This window comes from Primulina tabacum, chromosome 6, assembly GCF_025594145.1.
Source record: "Primulina tabacum isolate GXHZ01 chromosome 6, ASM2559414v2, whole genome shotgun sequence".
In the NCBI taxonomy this organism is placed as follows: domain Eukaryota; kingdom Viridiplantae; phylum Streptophyta; class Magnoliopsida; order Lamiales; family Gesneriaceae; genus Primulina; species Primulina tabacum.
The window spans coordinates 2,957,943-2,978,252 of NC_134555.1; the positions used below are offsets into that span (position 1 = coordinate 2,957,943).

At 39.6% G+C, this 20,310-nt stretch overlaps 2 protein-coding genes across 3 annotated transcripts; both read right to left on the bottom strand.

The window, feature by feature from the left end:
- Positions 1 to 8,825: 8,825 nt before the first annotated feature.
- On the bottom strand, positions 8,826 to 13,243 carry LOC142548729 (uncharacterized). 2 transcript variants are annotated; one of them, XM_075657224.1, is made up of 8 exons: positions 12,527 to 13,242; positions 11,115 to 11,262; positions 10,858 to 11,008; positions 10,652 to 10,777; positions 10,475 to 10,555; positions 10,121 to 10,313; positions 9,782 to 10,046; positions 8,826 to 9,430 (listed from the first exon to the last, which is right to left on the bottom strand). In XM_075657224.1, exons 1-8 carry the CDS (start codon positions 12,722 to 12,724, stop codon positions 9,165 to 9,167), a joined length of 1,428 nt encoding a protein of 475 aa, XP_075513339.1. In that variant the 5' UTR covers positions 12,725 to 13,242; the 3' UTR covers positions 8,826 to 9,164. The 2 variants fall into 2 exon arrangements, with proteins under 2 accessions (XP_075513339.1, XP_075513340.1); XM_075657225.1 differs by lacking the exon at positions 10,475 to 10,555 and having other exon boundaries at positions 12,527 to 13,243.
- Positions 13,244 to 15,553: 2,310 nt separating this feature from the next.
- LOC142548731 (autophagy-related protein 18d-like) lies at positions 15,554 to 20,056 on the bottom strand. The gene is made up of 6 exons (XM_075657228.1): positions 19,947 to 20,056; positions 19,761 to 19,832; positions 18,362 to 19,146; positions 16,978 to 17,230; positions 16,051 to 16,174; positions 15,554 to 15,845 (listed from the first exon to the last, which is right to left on the bottom strand). The coding sequence occupies exons 3-6, from the start codon at positions 19,139 to 19,141 to the stop codon at positions 15,746 to 15,748; spliced, it is 1,257 nt and encodes a 418-aa protein (XP_075513343.1). The 5' UTR covers positions 19,142 to 19,146; positions 19,761 to 19,832; positions 19,947 to 20,056; the 3' UTR covers positions 15,554 to 15,745.
- Positions 20,057 to 20,310: the final 254 nt, after the last annotated feature.

Here is a 20,310-nt window from a genome sequence, read left to right on the forward strand (position 1 = left end):
TAGAAACAATGAGAACAACAAGATATTAAGTTTGAAATCTGTCTTTCATGATCGAGAAGTAAAAAATATTATTCTTCTATTTGTATAGAATTTTAATTATTACGTATTACTAATGTGATAATTTTCTTCTATATTACAAAATTCACAGATACATGATAGTGTATGTAAGGACCGTGTATCGTACTATCGTAAATCATATGTTGATTATCGATAATTTATGAAATTGTCATGTGATTATGTATATGATGTATATCATGACAATGAAAATGAGAAAATAAGTATTGGATATGAATTGACATTGTAAGAGCTCGAGTGGAGAAGCCGGACGCCAATATAATACAAAACTAAGATTTTGTACAGAACGTGTGGCGCCTGAGCGGTAGAAAATTACCGCCCGAGCGCCAGTATAGAAAATGTTAAGCTCGGACAGAACGTTCCGCGCCCGAGCAGTAGTTTTTGACCGCCCGAACGCGGTGCGATTAAAACTCGGGGGCAGAATGTCTCGCGCTCGGGCGCGAGAATTCGACCGCCCGAGCGCGAGAGCGGTGGGAAGATCAGAATAATTTTGCTGTTCGTTTTCTTCATTTTCATTTCAGAAGTTTTGAGAGAGAGAAAAAGATTTCGATTTCTTTCGTCTGAATCGACTTCGAAACGCTGTCTAAACGCGAAACAAATTATATATTTGGGATCTTCGCATCGAGAGCTTCTGATTGAGGTAAATTTCTTCTGATTCCAGCAGCTCTAAATATCAAAGTGCTAGAATAGCATGTATTTGAAGTTGAAATTCCTATATGTAGTAGAATAACCGACAATAAACCCATTGATACCCAGGGATGAACCCATCAAGATCCGGCCCAAATTCCCGGCCCATCATTAAGGCCCACAGGTGAATGGCCCATGACAAGCCCAGGTATTCTTCTATAAATATCAGGTTGGAGCGTATGATTAGGGGATTCACTATATTGTTTTCAGCAGCACCCTTAGCTGCTCCCCCTATATATCCTCAGCCACTGACTTGAGCGTCGGAGGGGTTACGCCAGGACACCCTCCTGGCCCCCTTTAACGGTCTTTTTCGTGATTTCAGGCTCAGGACAATTTCAAAACCCTGCGTCTGCACTAGTGACACTTGCTGGGAGCGGACCCTAAATTTCCCGTGAGTATCACTTGGCGCCGTCTGTGGGAAAACTTGAGTTGAGACGTAGAGATGGTAGGCAGGAAAGAAAGTAGAAGAGCTACCTCAGCATCATCGGGTCCTCAAGGGGGACCCGAACAGTCTCATGTTGAGACAAGACAGGAACAACCGCGTCTCGAGACGAGACATGAACAACCTCGTCTAGAGACAAGAACCGAGCAGCCCCTTCAGGATACAAGGGTCGAGCAAACCCATCCCAATGAGAATGTTGGAAACTTGACTTTGGAACAGTTGGGCCAATTTATCACCCGGACAGTGGATGAGGCAATGAAGAGGAATAAAGAGTCTATGTTTGTAGAAGAGCAAGCCGCTCGCCAGGAGCAAGAGGAGAATGTGGAGGGCAGTCAGAGTAGGGGGGAGGAGACGCGACCCCTCCCAAGTGAGGAGAATCCGGAGATAGAGGAGATGTGGAAAGAAATACAGATGTTGAGGCAGCAGTTGGGGAGCCGAGCGCCGACACCCAAGAGAGGAAGTCCTTTTTCACTAACCATTTTAGAAGAAGGGCTTCCTCCAAATTTTCGACAGTCGAATGTGGGAGAGTACGATGGACATACTGACCCCGAGGAACACTTGGGGAGGTTTGAGAATGCGTCTCTGTTGCACCAATATTCGGATGGAGTCAGGTGCAGGGTGTTTCTGGGCACGTTGGTGAGGTCAGCCCAGCAGTGGTTTAACACTTTGCAGCCCAGCTCTATACGTTCTTTTCAGGAGTTCTCAGTTGCCTCCTTGCACCGATTTGCTAGCAGCAAGAGGCACCAGAAAAATTATTTGAGCATGTTCGTGATGAAACAGCAAGAGAATAAAACTTTGCGAGAATTTGTCCAGCGTTTCAACAGTGCAGCGCTGGAAATACCAGCGGCTACCCCTGACATCATGATAAGTGCCTTCACACAAGGACTGAGGGGAGGGGAGTTTTTCAAGTCGCTGGTCAAGAAGCCTCCGTTGAGCTATGATGATCTGTTGGCTCGAGCTGAGAAATATGTAAACTTGGAAGATGCCCAACGGTACAGAAGGATGGAGAAATGGCCCGGAGGAAGTAGAGTTGAGGGAGTGGAGAAAGGAGGAAGGAAGAGGGGTGCGGGGGAAAGAGAGGAAGACAGAACTAGTAGTAGAAGACAATTCTCATCCCATGTTCCCCTGGATAGGAGTCGGGACGAGGTGATGGAGGTGAGGGAGCCCGCGGGGAGGTGGGAGAAGTCGCGAAGGGTTGGGTGCAGTGCTAGATTGCCTTCACGGGATAGACGAGAAGGATCCTCATTCAGGAGTTGACAAAGGTCTCGCTCGCCCCCTAGGCGTGGTCAAGGCCCTCCATGGATAAATCAGAGGATCGGGGAGCAGAGAGGGGAAGGTCGATGTCAAGATGTCTCTCAGGAGCTCGTCGAACCGAGGAGGAGAATGAATGAGGATAACCACCCTATGAGAGGAATGATTCATATGATCTCAGGGGGTGCTACTGATGGAGACTCTAGGCGAGCTCGGAAGGCACATGGGAGAAGGTTGGAGAACTTTGAGATATTTAGGGGTGCAGACTTACCACAAGACCCCGTCATCAGCTTTGGGCTGGAAGACCTCCGAGGCGTTGTGACTCCACATAACGATGCCTCGGTGGTAACGACCACCATTGCCAATTATGATGTGGCGAGAATATTTATTGATAATGGAAGCTCTGTGAACGTCTTGTTCAAGAGCACGTTGGATCGAATGAAGATGGAAGGATTTGAGTTTGAGCCGATATCCACCCCGCTGTATGGGTTTGCAGAACACGTCATCTTGCCTTTGGGTCAGATTGTTCTTCCCCTATCCTTGGGGACTGATTCTCGGCGGGTAACAAAGATGATAGCCTTCACTGTAGTAGATATCCCCGTCAGCGTATAATGGAATTCTAGGACGACCAGCCCTGAAGGATTTTAGAGCAGTAGCTTCCAGTTATCATCAAAAGCTTAAGTTTCCTGTGGGAAAAGGAGTTGGAGTCCTGTGCGGGGACCAAAAAGTCGCACGTCGTTGTTATGAAAGAATCGTGAAGGAAGAAGAAAAGAGAAGTCACGAGCATTCGCATGGAAGCTTGAGCTCAGTCTTGCAGTTGTAGAGTCATTCGAAGAAGCTTCAAAATGGATAACTTTGTCCTATGGAGGTACAAGAGGAGCTGAGAGGAAAGTTGGAGAATGCGCTGGGTAAGGCTCTAAAGAGGCATGGGAATGCTTACCACCTTAGAGAACATCTTTACTTCATTTTTGATGTATTTCGTTCCTGAATTTGTCTTACGTTATCAGTTGATATTTAATAAAGCCAAGTTCTTATATTAAGTTCGTGGTTGTTCTGGTATTATGAGGAGTATATGAATTTTATTTTACCTGCTTAGGCTGCGCCTAGTAGAGGAGAAGAGTGGGGGGGAGAAAAGTTAAATTTTTCCTGCTAAGGCATCGCCTAGCAGAGGAGTAGAGGCTGAGGTGGAGAATATTTATTTTTCTGCTAAGGCATCGCCTAGCAGAGGAGCAGAGTCGGCGATGAGAGGAGCAGAGTGGAAGAGAAGAATTTTTATTTTCCTGCTAAGGTATCTCCTAGCAGAGGAGTTAGAGGGTGGGGGCGTTGAATTTTATTTTCCTGCTAAGGCCCGGCTTAGCAGAGGAGTTAAAGGGTGGAGGTGTTGATTTTATTTTCCTGCTAAGGCCCGGCTTAGCAGAGGAGTTAAAGGGTGGAGGTGTTGATTTTATTTTCCTGCTAAGGCCCGGCTTAGCAGAGGAGTTAGGAGATGATGAGGTGAGAGTTTGATTTTTCCTGCTAAGGCCTGGCTTAGCAGAGGAGTTAGATGGTGGAGATGTTGATTTTATTTTTCTGCTAAGGCATCGCCTAGCAGAGGAGTTAGAGGGTGGAGGTGTTGATTTTATTTTCCTGCTAAGGCCCGGCATAGCAGAGGAGTTATGAGATGATGAGGTGAGAGTTTGATTTTTCCTGCTAAGGCCCGGCTTAGCAGAGGAGTTAGAGGGTGGATGTGTTGATTTTATTTTCCTGCTAAGGCATCGCCTAGCAGAGGAGTTAGATGGTGGAGATGTTGATTTTATTTTCCTGCTAAGGCATCGCCTAGCAGAGGAGTTAGAGGGTGGAGGTGTTGATTTTATTTTCCTGCAAAGGCCCGGCTTAGCACAGGAGTTATGAGATGATGAGGTGAGAGTTTGATTTTTCCTGCTAAGGCCCGGCTTAGCAGAGGAGTTAGAGGGTGGAGGTGTTGATTTTATTTTCCTGCTAAGGCATCGCCTAGCAGAGGAGTTAGAGGATGGAAGTGTTGATTTTATTTTCCTGCTAAGGCCCGGCTTAGCTGGCTTAGCAGAGGAGTTAGATGATGGAGGTGTTGATTTTATTTTCCTGCTAAGGTATCTCCTAGCAGAGGAGTTAGATGGAGGAGTTGAATTTTATTTTCCTGCTAGGGCCCGGCCTAGCAGAGGAGTTAGAGGGTGGAGGTGTTGAATTTAAATTTTCCTGCTAAGGTATCACCTAGCAGATGAGTTAGATGGAGGAGTTGAATTTTATTTTCCTGCTAAGACCCGGCTTAGCAGAGGAGCTAGAGGGTGGGGGTAGTGAATTTTTATTTTCCTGCTAAGGCATCGCCTAGCAGAGGAGAAGAGTGGATGAGGAGAATTAAATTTATTTTTCCTGCTAAGGTGTCACCTAGCAGAGGAGTTAGAGGGTGGAGATGTTGAGTTTTTATTTTCCTGCTAAGACATCGCCTAGCAGAGGAGCAAAGTTTGGGAAGAGAAAAATTTATTTGGTTAGTCGATAACAAAAGATGTTTACGGATAGCAGAGTTTACGGGGATCGACCTGCCCCCCCGGTCAGGTCGCGGGGATCGACCTGCCCGGTCAGGTCGTGGGGGTGTGGGGGCAACGCCCCCATAATTTTTTCAGAAATCACATAATCATTCGCAAGGGAATATATCAAATTTCTCAACGTATTGGACGAGGCGAAGGCGTGAAGGCGAGCCTGTGGCGCGAGGGCAAGCGAGTGGCGGGCGGGCAGGCTCTCGGCGAGCTGGCGTGGCGTGGCGGGGGCGAGCAGGCGCTCGGGCGAGCCGGAGTGGCGGGCGAGCTGCCATGCGCGGGCGAGCTGGCGTGCGGCGAGCAGACGCTCGGCGGGCAAGGGCGAGAGCGGCAGGCGAGGGGCGAGCTGGTGCTCGGGCGAGCTGGAATGGCGGGCGAGCTGCCGGGCGCGAGCGAGCTGGCGTGTGGCCCTCGGGCGCGCGGCGAGCAGACGCTCAGCGGGCGAGGGCGAGAGCGGCAGGCGAGGGGCTAGGGGCGAGCTGGAGTGGCGGGCGAGCTGCCGGGCGCGGGCGAGCTGGCGTGTGGCCCTCGGGCGCGCGGCGAGCAGACGCTCGGCGGGCGAGGGCGAGAGCGGCAGGCGAGGGGCTAGGGGGGAGTTGGTGCTCGGGCGAGCGAGAGCGGCAGACGAGGGGCTAGGGGCGAGCTGGAGTGGCGGGCGAGCTGCGGGGTGCGGGCGAGCTGGCGTGGCGTGGCGCTGGCGAGCAGGCGCTAGGGCAAAGGCATGGCCGAGGGCTTGAGGGTGAGCCTGTGGCACGCGGGCGAGCCTGTGGCACGCGGGCGAGCCGGCGCACAGGCGAGCAGGCGAGCGTGGTGCGCGAGGGGGCGAGTGCTTCGGCAGGGCGCCGGACGAGCTCGGTGAGGGCGTGGCGCGCGGGAGCTGTGCGGCCGCGCGGGGCGAGGGCGCCGGGCGAGCGCGCGAGAGGGCGAGGCGCGCAAGGGCGAACACACGCTGTTGGGGCTAGCGTGCAGGCGGCGAGGTGATGATGAAGCGGTACTAGGATTGATATTTGATTTGTTTCCAACTTTTTGGAGACTGACGGAGGCCTGGAAGAAAATGCACAACTCACGTGTTGTAAACCGAGAACAACGCAATCAATCGAACTTTGAACCTACGATTCAGTTCGACTCGGGAGGGGGAGACTGGTGATACCCAGGGATGAACCCATCAAGATCCGGCCCAAATTCCCGGCCCATCATTAAGGCCCACAGGTGAATGGCCCATGACAAGCCCAGGTATTCTTCTATAAATATCAGGTTGGAGCGTATGATTAGGGGATTCACTATATTGTTTTCAGCAGCACCCTTAGCTGCTCCCCCTATATATCCTCAGCCACTGACTTGAGCGTCGGAGGGGTTACGCCAGGACACCCTCCTGGCCCCCTTTAACGGTCTTTTTCGTGATTTCAGGCTCAGGACAATTTCAAAACCCTGCGTCTGCACTAGTGACACTTGCTGGGAGCGGACCCTAAATTTCCCGTGAGTATCACCCATATTCGAAGTCGTAATTGAATTATGATCTGATTTGGATTTGATATGAATTTTTGAAGTTTCAAATAATATATGAAACTCATATTAATGATTTTGGATTATGTTATTGATTGGAATGAGTATGTTATCGATGTAGATAAAGTATTATACCGATATCTTCAAGCTACATCAACTTGAAACGAAGAATTGATGTATGTTGCGACCGGGTAACATACGACATGTATCTGTATTATATGATATATGTTGGATTGGTTTGATTGATTGGAATGAGAATACATGTCTATATGCCTTATTTGTTGAGTTTATGTGGCATACATGACATTGTGATTGGAATATCGATGTATAAAATAAATGTTTTGTTAACACACATCGTTTGATGCATACATCGATACATGACATGCACGTTGAGCTATGATCCTTGGATACCCTGATATGATTTGATTGGATTCTGGGGTTTGTGAACACAATGCTATGTTTGGTATTATATGACCCTTAAAACATAGACATTTGTGGCCCCGACGATTGATATGAGATTTGGGATTTGATGGCGCTTCGTCGACGCTATCATACGAGTATCTTTTATTGAGGCCGGTGTGCCAGCTCGAGCATTGATTTGATAGCGATTCGTTTGATTCTGACATGTGCTTAGTGGATGGGCATTTGACCTGATACCTGCACAACATACATGCATTGCATACCATATATTATTGTTTAGATACTTGTGGTATATATGATGGTTGTTCCATACGGAGCTTTGCTCACCCCCAATGGGGACTGTTGTTGTCTTTGTGTGTGGACAATGGCAGGTACTCCAGGATATCAGGAGACCGGAGAGGGTACTTCTGGAGGGAGTCACAGTTTGAGTTGATGTTTATATTTTGTTCCCAGTATATATGTATATGTATTTATATACCGGGGTATGTCCCGAGGATATGAGTTGTTTGTATATGATTGGTTTTGATTACGTGTGGGCATGTTTATGATGTGAGATTAAATACTATTTTTAGTATTTAAATTATAGAAGAAATATTTTGGGCTCATTGTAAAGAAATTTTAAACTCGTTTTCCGCTGTAATTAGTTAACCCTAATCAAAGTGCATTGTAATAACGATTAGGAGCTAAGGGCCCCACAGTATAAAATGTCCCGTAATGAAAATGATTAAACCAATTCTAAAGAAAGTACGCATCTTATTAGAAGACATCTTATAAAATTATTGACATTGTTTTGGAATACACGTAGTAAATGTTAATAAAATAACGTTTTTGATCTATACATAATTTACTTATGATCACATGTTTCATTTTTCTTTCGAAATAATAGGCTGTTGTGTATATTATGAAGTGATTTTGTAGATAAAATCACAACTCATTTGGATAAATATATTGATGAAACAATTATTGTTATCATTCAAATGTGTCAAACACGTGTTATGTCACAAAATTGTTTGTAAATGTGGATTTAAACGAAATTACTGAATTTTTTGAAAAGTATTTCTCATTAATTTTATTGAATGTGATTAAAAAAAGATTGTGTTTTAACTATTTCTGTATTGTATACCTTAAAGTAATATAAAAAATAAAATTGATTTTATGTATTTTAAAAAATAAATGAACAATATTATATCATATCCAATAACTTTCCCTACTAAAAAGACGATCAAACCATGATATTTTGATCGATATATGATTTAAAATATTGAAATTAAATCGTTATAAATAGCTATAATGTTTTATAAAACAACAAGAGATCGATCGTACGTATGCGTTGTTTTTAATAATTAAATAATATTCAATTTATTGCTAATCAGATAAATTTTACAGTATACAATATCAAGAATAGAATTTCAACATCAGAATTAAAATTTCTAAAAATAAAAAAGCAACTAATCATATTTTATTTCATTGTCACCGTAATGTTTGAAATTTAAAAAAAAAAAAAATACCAATTTATGATTTGATGATTAATAAATTTACATAAACATCATCTAAAAATTAATTATTTTATAGAAATTATTAATTTGACAAACGGCTCAAATCGATATAAAAAAATTATCATTGTAACAAAAAAAATATTATTTTATTAATTTATCGAAATTATTAATTTAACAAATCAGCTAAAATATATTAAAAATATATACATTAATTTATCAAATATTAAATTTTAAAAAATTACACTATCTTAAAAATTATCCAGCGAACAAAAATATCCTTCCAAGTTTACACATCAAATATTAGATCTCAAATGGAGCCTCTGCAACTTTCAATTCTTATCATGCAATGCAGGCAAGAAACAGCAAACCAGACAAGGCAGCAATTTGCACAAGATTCCAGGCTACTTTCCCACATGTATTCAACCAATAACACGCAGCAAGCTCACTTGCGAGCCCTGTTACGAAAACACATATACAACAGAAAAATGACATTAAATCTGAATCAGGGCAAAACCACCCCACAAGTTCAAAGCAACAGAAACGATGGATCTAACAAGGCATAGTACGAACTCTACTATTCCCCCTTTGTGGGGGTATAACAAACTAGACCCAACAATCTTCGTACATAAAACAGTAGACGACCAGAAACCAAGGTAGGAGTGTAAAATGATACATTTCCAGAAATGGAAATATACGAGTGGTGAGTGGTCGGTCGCGTGGTAACCAGCCAATTAGCTGCCTTTAGTTAGACCACACGTGAACCAGGCCAAGCCTATTTCCGGTGTAGATCTCGTTACGATCTTCATCATAGAAAAGAGCCGTGATGTCCTCAAGTGCGTCTGCAACAGCATTTCTGATTCTTGAATTTTGGACACGCTTTCTTGAGTTGCAATTTCTTCCACGGCAATTTGCACTGCAGTTGCAGTCATCTGCAGGAACACTGTCGCCAGCCTTTATTTTCGCTAGGCACTTTCCCGTCAAGATGTTGCTGATGTTGATCGACCCCGCTGCATTGAAAGAGTGAGACAGACATGAGGTCGCCATCAAGAACTAAACATTATATGCTCGGCTCTGGCAGATTCACATTTTCAATTCATAAAAAATGCATATGAACATGGTGGTCAAATAAAAATGAGCTTTTTGAAATTTTCAAAGAAAAGTTGAAGCAACACCCTGAGAGGCACATCTTCTGGCTTCTTAATTTCGAATTTCTCAACAACAAAAAAAAGGCTACAAATTTCAAAGGACGTTTTACCAAAAAAGGCTTTTAAAAAAACAGTTTCTCCTTCCAAATGTGATTGTAGAAACGGTTTAACTTGATTTTAAATTCAAATAATATCATTTTCTCCGTGGCATACCATTTCCATCAGCTAATGGCTCATCCGAATTGCAATATGAAATGATGAGGTCTTGATCGCTGGTGATATATATATTATTGGTATTGCAATCAGGATGCGATAATAAGTGATCCTCAAACGACGTCACAAGCTCTCCCCTGAAGTTCCAAACAGCCACGGTTCTATTTCTGAATGTCAGGAACAATTGGTTCTCATACAGAAATATAAACGCAGACGGTGTCATGAATTTAGTGCTGCTAACTTCTGTTAACTCGGAATTACGGACCTAAAGAAAGAAGTCGTCAGATTATGAAGATAAGAATTAAGAACGTCATTGTAGATCATGCCTAAGTAACTTACATCAAGAATCTGAAGGTTCTCATTCTCTTGCTTGACAAGGAGCTTCTCATTGAACTGTTCGATGAAATCCACCTTCTTGTTTCTATGAAGGAGATGACTGAAAGACTTGAGAACAGTTCCATCCTCTATTGATAGAATCTTCAAAGGAACGCCACCACTAGTTTTCGTAAATATCAATAACATGATTCCTGGGCTATTTTCCAAAGTAAGGTATTTGTCTCAGAAAAAATAAATTATACATCAACAATCCGACATAAATCCAATCAGAATGAAAAAACATATGCAACTTTTAAGTCCAGAAGATTTTCTTGACCATGTGCATAGACAGACATTTTAGTGCAGTGAAAATGATACCTGATCTTAATCTCTTGAACATTTTCATCAGAAATTGAGTACAACATTGTATAGTTTTTCAAGTCAAATACCTTGTATATACTGAAAACAAAACTGATATTAGCAAAGCAGCACTAACTATTGAAATTTAAGGGGACACCTTAGAAGGTTACCACACAGAGATTGTTGATTACTTACCTATCTTGTGCAGAATAGGTAAGAACTTTTCCATTTACATCATCAAATTCCACAAAACCGGGCCACTTCAATGATTCAGACTCGAATAGAGGAAAACCAGCATCAGGTTTACCCCGTCGTATGTATCTGAAGATGCCACATACCCAAATGAGAAAAAGTATAAGGATGAATAGAGATCACCAGTAAATAGTAAAGGAATTCCATACTCAATCCTCGTGGTTCTGCATTTTAGGGAACTAAAATTATCAGATGCGTAGACTGAAACAGTGATCAGAGAATCATTATTCTTGTTATAGAATAAGCTTCGAATAACTTCATCTGGACTAACATTGAGAAAGCATATCCTCTGGTTGGTCTCTGCATCCATCAAGAAATGTTCATTAGCATTGATTCCAAGAAAATAAAAGGAAAAAAAATCCATATAAGTACATATCATCGTCATTTATATTAAAGAACACCATACCTCGACTAAATGCTGCACAAACACCAGATTGGGCAAGAGCAAACACAATATCACGAGCAGCAACTATTTCAATAATTTTCGATCTCTTCTTCAGAAATGGCAACATCAAGGAACAGTATCCCTTGGGATCATGAGTATCATATTCTTCCTGAGACAGATAATATACTCGATAAGCCATCATAATAAGCATAAAACGGGTAGTTGCTTAACTTGATATAGCAGATCTATTATACCGAGCTACAAAGGTAGAGTATGAATACACATTCTTCAAAATTATTAAGAAATCAATAGTTGTCCAATCACTAGGAAGAAGCACAGCCTTCTTTCGAGCGGACTACCTCTCATTCAGTTTTCCATCATCAATACCCCTCTGGCCTCCTTGAGATGCCAGTGTCCAAATCAGAACTCTATAATTGTTCAAGACCACAGCAAAATCAAATCATCTTTATCCAAGTTGCACCTATTAAGCTTTGGAAGATTCTTTTGGTGGAACTAGTTGGAAAAGTGACTGGGAAGGTAGTTTGCCCCATAACGGAAGCGGCAGGGAGATTATAGTAGGTATCGCTACAATTCCTGCATGTATATAGATGAACTGGGTGCAGAGCTTTTGATGAAGTGGTAGCACGAAGACATTAAGGGTTATGGAGTTGTTTCTTTAAGTTACAGTTGTCCTGTTTGGTGTTTAGCTCTGAATCCCACAAAGTAATAAATGGTGGGATCTAGGCAAAGCACGAAAGACAGGCTCACAAGCTTGATGAAAAACATAAAAAAAAGGCCAATTTTTTTTTATTCTGAGCTCCATAAAATTTGTTACCAGACGATACTTTCTATAAAACACAGCAAATGTTTAAACCCTTGCAAATTCAAGGAACATTCCAAACGCCAGTTGGCAAATGCGTCCACAAGACCGTCTCTACTTCTCCCTAAAATATAAATAACACTCTCAGATCTCTCCCTATATCCATGGATCATCAGAAAACAGCTAATTTGTCAATGAATTTTGCATTAAAAGCTAAAAATTAGAAGATAAAATGTTTTAAGACTCAGCACCGAGAATCCGAATAATTTGTGAGCAAGCTGCATCTAATTCTTGGAAATATTTGTGAGCAAACGGCATCGTATTCTCTACACCAAAAATTAAAAAATACCAGCCATCTATCTTTATCATACAGATCTGAGTTCATTAGTCATATCAGGATATACATTTCCGACGAGTTCTATCAAAAAACCTAGATTAACCTAATTAATCGCATAAAAACCAAAATTTTCCATGCCGCAACTTTCAAATACAAATCAGAAATTTCACATCGTCCATAAGAACAATATAATCTGAACTAATTTAAACCCAAACAAAAAAGGAGTAACCAACCAAAAAAAACAAAATCAAATATGGCGAACTTAAGCAAATGAACCTGCAGGCGAATGTGGCGGAACCGCTCTTGAGCATCACTCATACTGAAACCACGATCACGTTTTGAGGAAATCTCCCTTCTCTGCAGCTTCCTCACGCTGTTAACAAGCACATCAAACCCACCTCGGGGCCGCTTCTTCGCCACCACTCGTCTCCCACAACATGGCCTAGGAGTCGCTGTTATTCTCCTCCCATCCATCCTAGATTATCAATCAAATCCAAACCCTTTTTTCACAAAACCAAGAAGGAATTATTCACAATCACAAGACACAAACACAAACCCACATATCAATTCAAATTTAAAAAACCCTAATTCTCCAGACCCAGAAAAAAAAAACAGAAAATTAAAAAAAAGTCGGGCCTAGCTTCGCTGTCCAGGTTCAAAGACAACTCTTTTAAACAGAACCCAGAAATAAACTCAAATTCTCCTTTTCCCCTGGTTTTCGAAAGACTCCCTCCTCCTCTTCACACATACACACACACACGTGTAGGTTTGAACCCGAACCCTATACTACACTTTATAAAAATTCTCCCTCTACCAACAAACAATCTTCTCTGAAAAAAGGGGGGTAAAGGAGGAAGAGAAGAACAGCCCTGCTCGGAGAAAAACCTATATATCGAGCGAGCGAGAATCGAGACAGAGAGAGAAAGATACGTGTCGAATTTGGAAGAATTCGTTGCCCCGACTGGAATTCAAATCCAGATTGCGAGACCTGACGGTGTAATAAGTTGTTTTTATTTTTTTCCATTTTTGTCTCCATTTTCTCAATTATTTCTTGGGTTTTCATTAGACCGTTGTAAAGTTATTTAATTTCAAAATAACAGCTGCTTGCAAATAAATAATTTATTTAAACTAGTATAGCGACGTACGCGTTGCGTGCTTGTATAATATTTTTTTATAGTTTATTTGATTTATATTTAAATGAAGATCAAAATATAATTATAATAAATAGTGAGGGACTATACTGTAATTTTGATATATAAATTAAAAAAATGACATCAGTAAAAATTGAACATATACCTAAACCCCAGCAAACAATGAGTCTATCCGCTGAACTAAATATAACTTACATTAAAATTTTAATATTTTATTAATATATATAATTATTAAAACAGACCATGACACCAAAGTTAATTATTCTAAGTGCCTCAAACTTAATTATAGAAGTATAGATATAGTTATAGGGTCTAATTTGTCTATTCATTAACTATTTCAATAAATCATTATATGAAATATTCATAAGTCTAATCTTTTGTGAAATACATTTATATAGATATGCAAGATTATGATACTTATAGTTAGACGCGATTTGATACGATTATACATATTTGTTTCATCTTCAAGTTTTAAAAAATATAAGATAAAAAGATTTATATTATTCATATACATCGATTTATTATCTCAACGTTGTATATTTTTCACTATTCTATCATATGAACAAACCAATTTCTTAGAGCATTACCGATTGTCAACCTATAAAACTCAAATAAGGTTAGGTTCAAATTGGTTCCTAGGCTTATATTTCAATGGATTTTTAACAAATTTATGAAATTTGGGTTGAGTCGGTTAGTTGTGTCCAATTTTAATGAAAAAATCAATCAAATTTGGTCTTTTTTACGAACGAAAAACTTTATATGAAATTTTAATATTCTTATATTGTAATCCAGTGGAATATATTTTTCAAAGAAATTTATTATATCGAGTTTATCACTTATTACTTTTTAAGTTTTCTTACAGGAACGTTCACCCAGTTTTATAAGGTAGGAAAATTGGCAGAATGATACTTCAAATAATATAAGGTTTGTATTAATGATGTTATTTGTAACAAATATTGCCTATATATAAGTTGCAAGTAATTTATATTACGAGCTTAAAACACATTAAAGTTTTAATAAATTACAAGAGTTTTCACAGTAAAAAAAAAATTACAAGTAATTTATATTGATTAGGTCTCTTGAGATTATCTCACGAATCTTTATCTGTGAGACGGGTCAACCCTACCGATATTCATAATAAAAAGTAATATTCTTAGCATAAAAAGTAATATTTTTAATGAATGACCTAAATAAGAGATCTGTCTCACAAAATACTACCTGTGATACCGTCTCACACAAATTTTTATCATTTATGTTAGGAGCTTGAAACGCATCAAAGTTCAGTTTTATGTTATAGAATGCTCACTAACATAAGTGTATATGACATTGCTGCACTCTGGTCAGACGGAGAAAGGTCACTTCCATGGAATCTTGCACAGTTTTACAGTGTTGCAGATAACGAACCCAATTCTTTTAACTCCAATACCTTCACAGGATGTTTTTCGGAGCATGTGGATTTGGAGACGATACACTGGAATCCACAACGATGGTGTATACAAGAACGCCTGTTATACCTTTTGAAAATATTGATTTGGCTAATATCGACTACATTTTCCAAAACACTGTCAAGTTTTAGCCATTTTTATTCCAGTGATTATGTTTGTTAATTTGCTCGAATCATTGTCCAAGAATTATGTTTTATATTTTAAAGTCACAATATGGAAAAAGGCTGAGAGATTACGTCAGTCCAAAACTTGGTTTACGAAATGAATGGATTCCATATTTACTAATCTCACACGACACAACGTAGCTTGAATTCAGCTAAACTACCAGCTTCGTTAAAAAAAAGTCAATAATTTCTTGGTAACAATATCATTATCGACAAGGAAACTTGTACCATTAGAAAGACATACACGCAAGTTACTTGTGAATTACTACCTTTTGTCAGATCCAAAGGCCCAATGCAATTGGGGCTATAAGGTCCATAATGCATTGGGGATGTTGGATCTGGCAAAAGGGTACTATCATCCTTCAGAAGGAATTTCCAATGAATCATTCCATAACAATCACATGTTCGATATTTCAAAATGGCGGAGTTTTGTTCTCAAAATACAACACCGCGATTATTCCATTATGCTCCTGTATTTGAACAATTTCGAACTTTCAGACAAGTAACAACATGCAATAGTCAACAGAGTATTGAAACAGGTCATAATTGTTCACAATGAAATATGCAGTAATTTCCAATAAATCGCAGACTTGTTTCAACATACACGGGGTAATAAGGCAAGCTGTTATCATTTACACGAACTTAGAGACATGATATATACATTTTATAGGGACAAAATTAATGACTGAATATATACACAAGAAGATAAATGCTTGTAGATCATGCTCCGCCAAGTTAGCTCGATCGAGGTCTGGTTTCAGTTTTGAGAAATTTGATACATTCTTGCTGCACCATCAACCCTCCATTCGCCGGATCGAAGCTGCACCTGTGGAAACTGATGGTGGACTCGACAGGGAAAGGAAGTAGCGCGTGAGGCCAACATATTAGGAGAGTTCAAGAATTTGTGTTCAACATGCTAAATTATCTAATATTATTTTTCACATATTTTACTAGTGGAGAATCAGGACATGGGTTGCAGAATAACAAATTTATGAAACTTGATAGGATTGCAGGGATTAGTGAATAAACAGTGCTCTTACCTTCCATCCATGCCGACAATAATGACAGAGTTCTGAGAACTGAAAGCTGCAATGAATTGAGTACATTCTGGCAAGCGTAACTGAGCAAATGACCATTCAGAGCTGAAATATTTAGGTAAAACCCCTGGAGAAGTTCCAATAATATGATGTTAACAAGCAATCAGTACAATAAATAAATACACGAAAATCAGACAAAGAATCACTATTTTGACCACAATGGAAATGTGTTGTAAGAAATCAGGTAAGCTTGTTGGTAAAATTTAAGCTGGATATGTAGAAAGCTGACGGCAGAAAATTCAATCCTACTGGGGGTGGGTGCAGAGCATCAATAAAGGCAGTTGGACCAGCTGCCTCCATTGAAAAGTGTGGTTTGCCCTTAGTATGTAATCGTTAACCAAGGCTTGTCTCCGCCCATGTGTAGGGTTGCCTCCATTGTCTTATGTGCCCCCGTAGAATACATTTATTAACAGTAAATTGTACGAAAATATGCATTCTAGTTTGAAGATTTTTGGTTTGATTTTAATTAAATTAAATTAAATGATTATGTTAAGGTTTTAATTTGATATGTTTTCTTGTAGATTTACAGACAGATTTGAAGTTTGGCATCCACATTCATTAACTTTCTAGTGAGCTAAACTATAAACGAAATTAAAAGTTTCTATCACAGTTACGAGGGAAAAACACACATGCGTACACCAAAATATATTACAGTTATGAGCTTCCAATCCCATGCATGCAATCACACTGTGGTGTGAAAGAAATACTTGGGCAATCATTGGAGTAACTAGATATGCGTGGGAAAACCACTTTTTTTGTAAAATCAAATCAATCTCAACATACCAATCAAGGCACTCTACCAAGTCAGTCAAGACTTAGCCACTCATATCAAAGAGTTTATTGAAAAAGAATGGGATTCAATTGCATTACCTTTCATGAAAGATAATGATGAGCCAGGATTAGCACCAGTACTTGGAGAAATTAGGGGTTCAAGGGAGTTTGAAGAGTTCTGACTAAATAAACTCGTAGCAGCAGCGGAATCAATTGAACTATCCTCACCCACCACCCGCACCCTGAGACTAAATAAGTGAACGGTACCTTTGTCACTCGAGACAGCCAACCATTGTACATTTGGGGATAAAGCAATACTGTATACATCTGCTTTGTCTACACCCCTGCGTACCTGTAACAATCATTACAGTGAAATAAGAAGCCTGTAAAAATGAAACATAGCACAGAAAATATTCCCATATTCGGAGGACCAGTATCCAGAAAATGAATTGACTCCATCCCTGATCTCACAAAAGAAAGGATGATCCTTGATATTATGGTGTTTAAATAGAAATTATTGGTACCCCTGGGCCCACTCACAGATTACTTGCACCAAATTATTGCACCAGACAAATGTCAAATGTAAAGTGAAACCCTTCTATATCATACTATCTTGAATTTTTCCTTCTGTCTGTTTGGCATATTTTCATTCAAACCAAAAAACACTGGCATGATTAGTGCTTGTAACTTGTAATTGTGAAACATGTCATTGAGTATATTCCGATTAAGATGTTTGCATTTATCTTGCACATAATTCGTTCGCGTGAGTTTAAATGTTTCAGTCTATGACTCAGTTTATTCCATTTCCTTTTCGAAACACTTTAAAAATGTTTATTTTTGTTTTATTTCTAAATTAAGATACACTATTCAACTCATGTAAATTATATAACAGGAACGAGGAGTACAATCAGCCTATCAAACCATCAGTCATGCCTTCAAAACTGACAACTCAAAATCGCATCCTTTTGCAACCTTGATGTTCGTATGATAAAAACATCCCACTTGATAGTGGATGGATAAATTGAACTGAAGTTTCTTAATGGAAATAACTTAGAACTTTCACAACAAACGTACTTCAATATTTCTTTAGCATATTGACAAAGACTTATAAAAGCATAAAGAAGCGATCCCATTTCCACAAAGTTGTGAAAGTTCGTGAGTAGCAGTGGGAAGGGAATTGTTCCGACTTTTCTGTGCCTAGCAGCAAGGGGAAAACCGCTTAAAAAGGATTAAAACAAGAAGGAAAACACAGAGACTAAATAACACAACACCGAGCTTGATCAACAGTATGTCTATTATTCTGACATGAAATGAAAGAAAAATCCATAAAGAGAAACTCGGTTACAGAATTACATAGCTCTAAGCTCTGCACATTTTCCACAAAGATTCAGTAACAATTCCTACGTATTGCACATATTTTAGTTACATTGTGTCATGCATCTACTGCCTTAACATACTCGAGAGATTCATAAAAACCTATTACCTCCTGTAATCGAGTTCCATCCATTGTGTTGAAAATTCTTATCAGAGTGCCTCTCATGCTTGCAGTCGCAAGAAGAAGCCCATCCATGGTCAAGGTCAGACAAGAAATCTTAGAATCATGAGCATCGATTAATTTTGTCATGTTCAGACCAAAATGTTCGACCCGAATCTGTCCTCGTCGCAGACCTGGGCAAGCCAACACAGATGTATTAAGGTGATGTGACAGGCAGCAAATTCCCCGGGGATTTGCCAAGGTCTCTATTTGACGAAGAAGTTTCAGATCCATAAAATTATAAACATATATCTTGTGCTCAAGAACAATGACAACACGATCCCGTCTTAGTTTAACTGCACGAACCTCAGATCTGAAGGAAAATTCACAGATGCACAGGCTTTGATGATCATCCCATAAAATAACTTTATTTGGAGGGTATTGAGAATTGGCCTTACTACCAACAAGAGCTAAAATATTGCATCGAAACAACATTTCAACTATCTTAAATCCACCACTTTTTAGATCACGCCTGAAGGTTTCTTTGAAAGGATCACAATTGTATATACGAAAGCCACGACTCGTGCCAGAGGCAAAGCAACCATAATCCTGATTCCAAGACACGGAATATAACTCTGTGTCATCATTGTCATTGAACTCCGAATCAGACTGGATAAGAGGGCCAGAAACCACGCTTATAGATGCATCATGACAGCCATATCCTGCAGGTGGATATAACCCTCTAGATGTTGAAACAGAAGATGTCATGGTAGATGAGTGAACAGTCATCAGCACTACAGTAACAAGAAGTGAATAAATATAAAAACTTAGTTAAAATAAATATACTTATTAAACACAAGAAATTTCAATTACAAGAGTTCGGCTAAGTGATCCACCACTTATAAATGACAAATCAGCAATGTGTGTTATTAGTAAATCAATTACTTGGACTCTACTTAATCAACATGGAAAATGCAAGCAAACTTCTTGATTGGTGCTCGCTTCAGGATTGTAAGGCGTGAAAATTCACAAATTTTTCATTTCTTAATTAGTCAAAAAGAGGAAAAATAAAATAAGTCTAGCCAATGTACATAAAATGTAGAAGATCAATCTTCTGTAACTCAATAAAAGGCCACGGCTTCAATCCTGGTATGTTATTTAAGCAGCATGAACATTCACTTGTTTTTGCTATGCTATAAATACACAGATTCTATTATTTAAGACAAACACGACTATAAAAAGAAACAGAAAACACAAACAGATCTCATATCCAGGAATTCATTTCATTTTTCCATAAAAAAAATGATAGATACGATCAGCTGACACACTATTCGAGATCAAAGTCACCGAAAATTAAATAATCACGATCGATAATTAAAATCAGAAAATGAATCAGATGATGACTTACGAAACTCAATCGCTGTAAAATTATGGTAACACGCCGGTATTCCATCATGATTTCACCATTATATCACGAAACCTGCATTGCCATTTATGATTAAAAAAAAAAACAACAACAACAAGGAAAGGATACTCATAAAATCCAATTCAGAAAATTGCTCTCCATTTTCAGTCGAAACCCCTAAATACTGACATCAATACGAGAATCGCATCACTGAGAACATGCAAATCTGCAGCGCTTCACCAGCGGTTGCTGAGAGTGAATTTCCACACATTTAGAAAAAAACTTCGCATATTTCCAACGATATTTGTGCAGGGAATGGTAAATTTGAAGTGATAAAATGAGGAGAGGTCTGATTTTGACACGTGTCAGACACGAAAATCTGATGGTTGATAATGAACCTGATTTTGTTTTTTACATTTTTGTGGGGCCTACAATGGTTAATTAAATAAAAGGAATTTTGATAGGACTAGGATTTTATATAACTTAGCACATTTTTGTGGGGTCTACAATGGTTAAAATAAATCGATATGCAAAAAACTTGTTTGAGACGGTC

What these genes read in the sequence shown, in the direction of transcription:
- LOC142548731 (XM_075657228.1), bottom strand. Translation starts at nt 19,141, where the DNA reads ATGACTGTTCACTCATCTACCATGACATCTTCTGTTTCAACATCTAGA. An exon ending in ATGGAACTCGATTACAGGAG is followed by an intron (nt 17,231 to 18,361) that starts GTAATAGGTTTT and finishes TGATTGTTACAG; the next exon opens with GTACGCAGGGGTGTAGACAA. An exon ending in ATTGTCGGCATGGATGGAAG is followed by an intron (nt 15,846 to 16,050) that starts GTAAGAGCACTG and finishes GTCCACCATCAG; the next exon opens with TTTCCACAGGTGCAGCTTCG.
- LOC142548729 (XM_075657224.1), bottom strand. Translation starts at nt 12,724, where the DNA reads ATGGATGGGAGGAGAATAACAGCGACTCCTAGGCCATGTTGTGGGAGA. An exon ending in ACCTATTCTGCACAAGATAG is followed by an intron (nt 10,556 to 10,651) that starts GTAAGTAATCAA and finishes TTTTGTTTTCAG; the next exon opens with TATATACAAGGTATTTGACT. An exon ending in GTTCAAGAGATTAAGATCAG is followed by an intron (nt 10,314 to 10,474) that starts GTATCATTTTCA and finishes TTTGGAAAATAG; the next exon opens with CCCAGGAATCATGTTATTGA.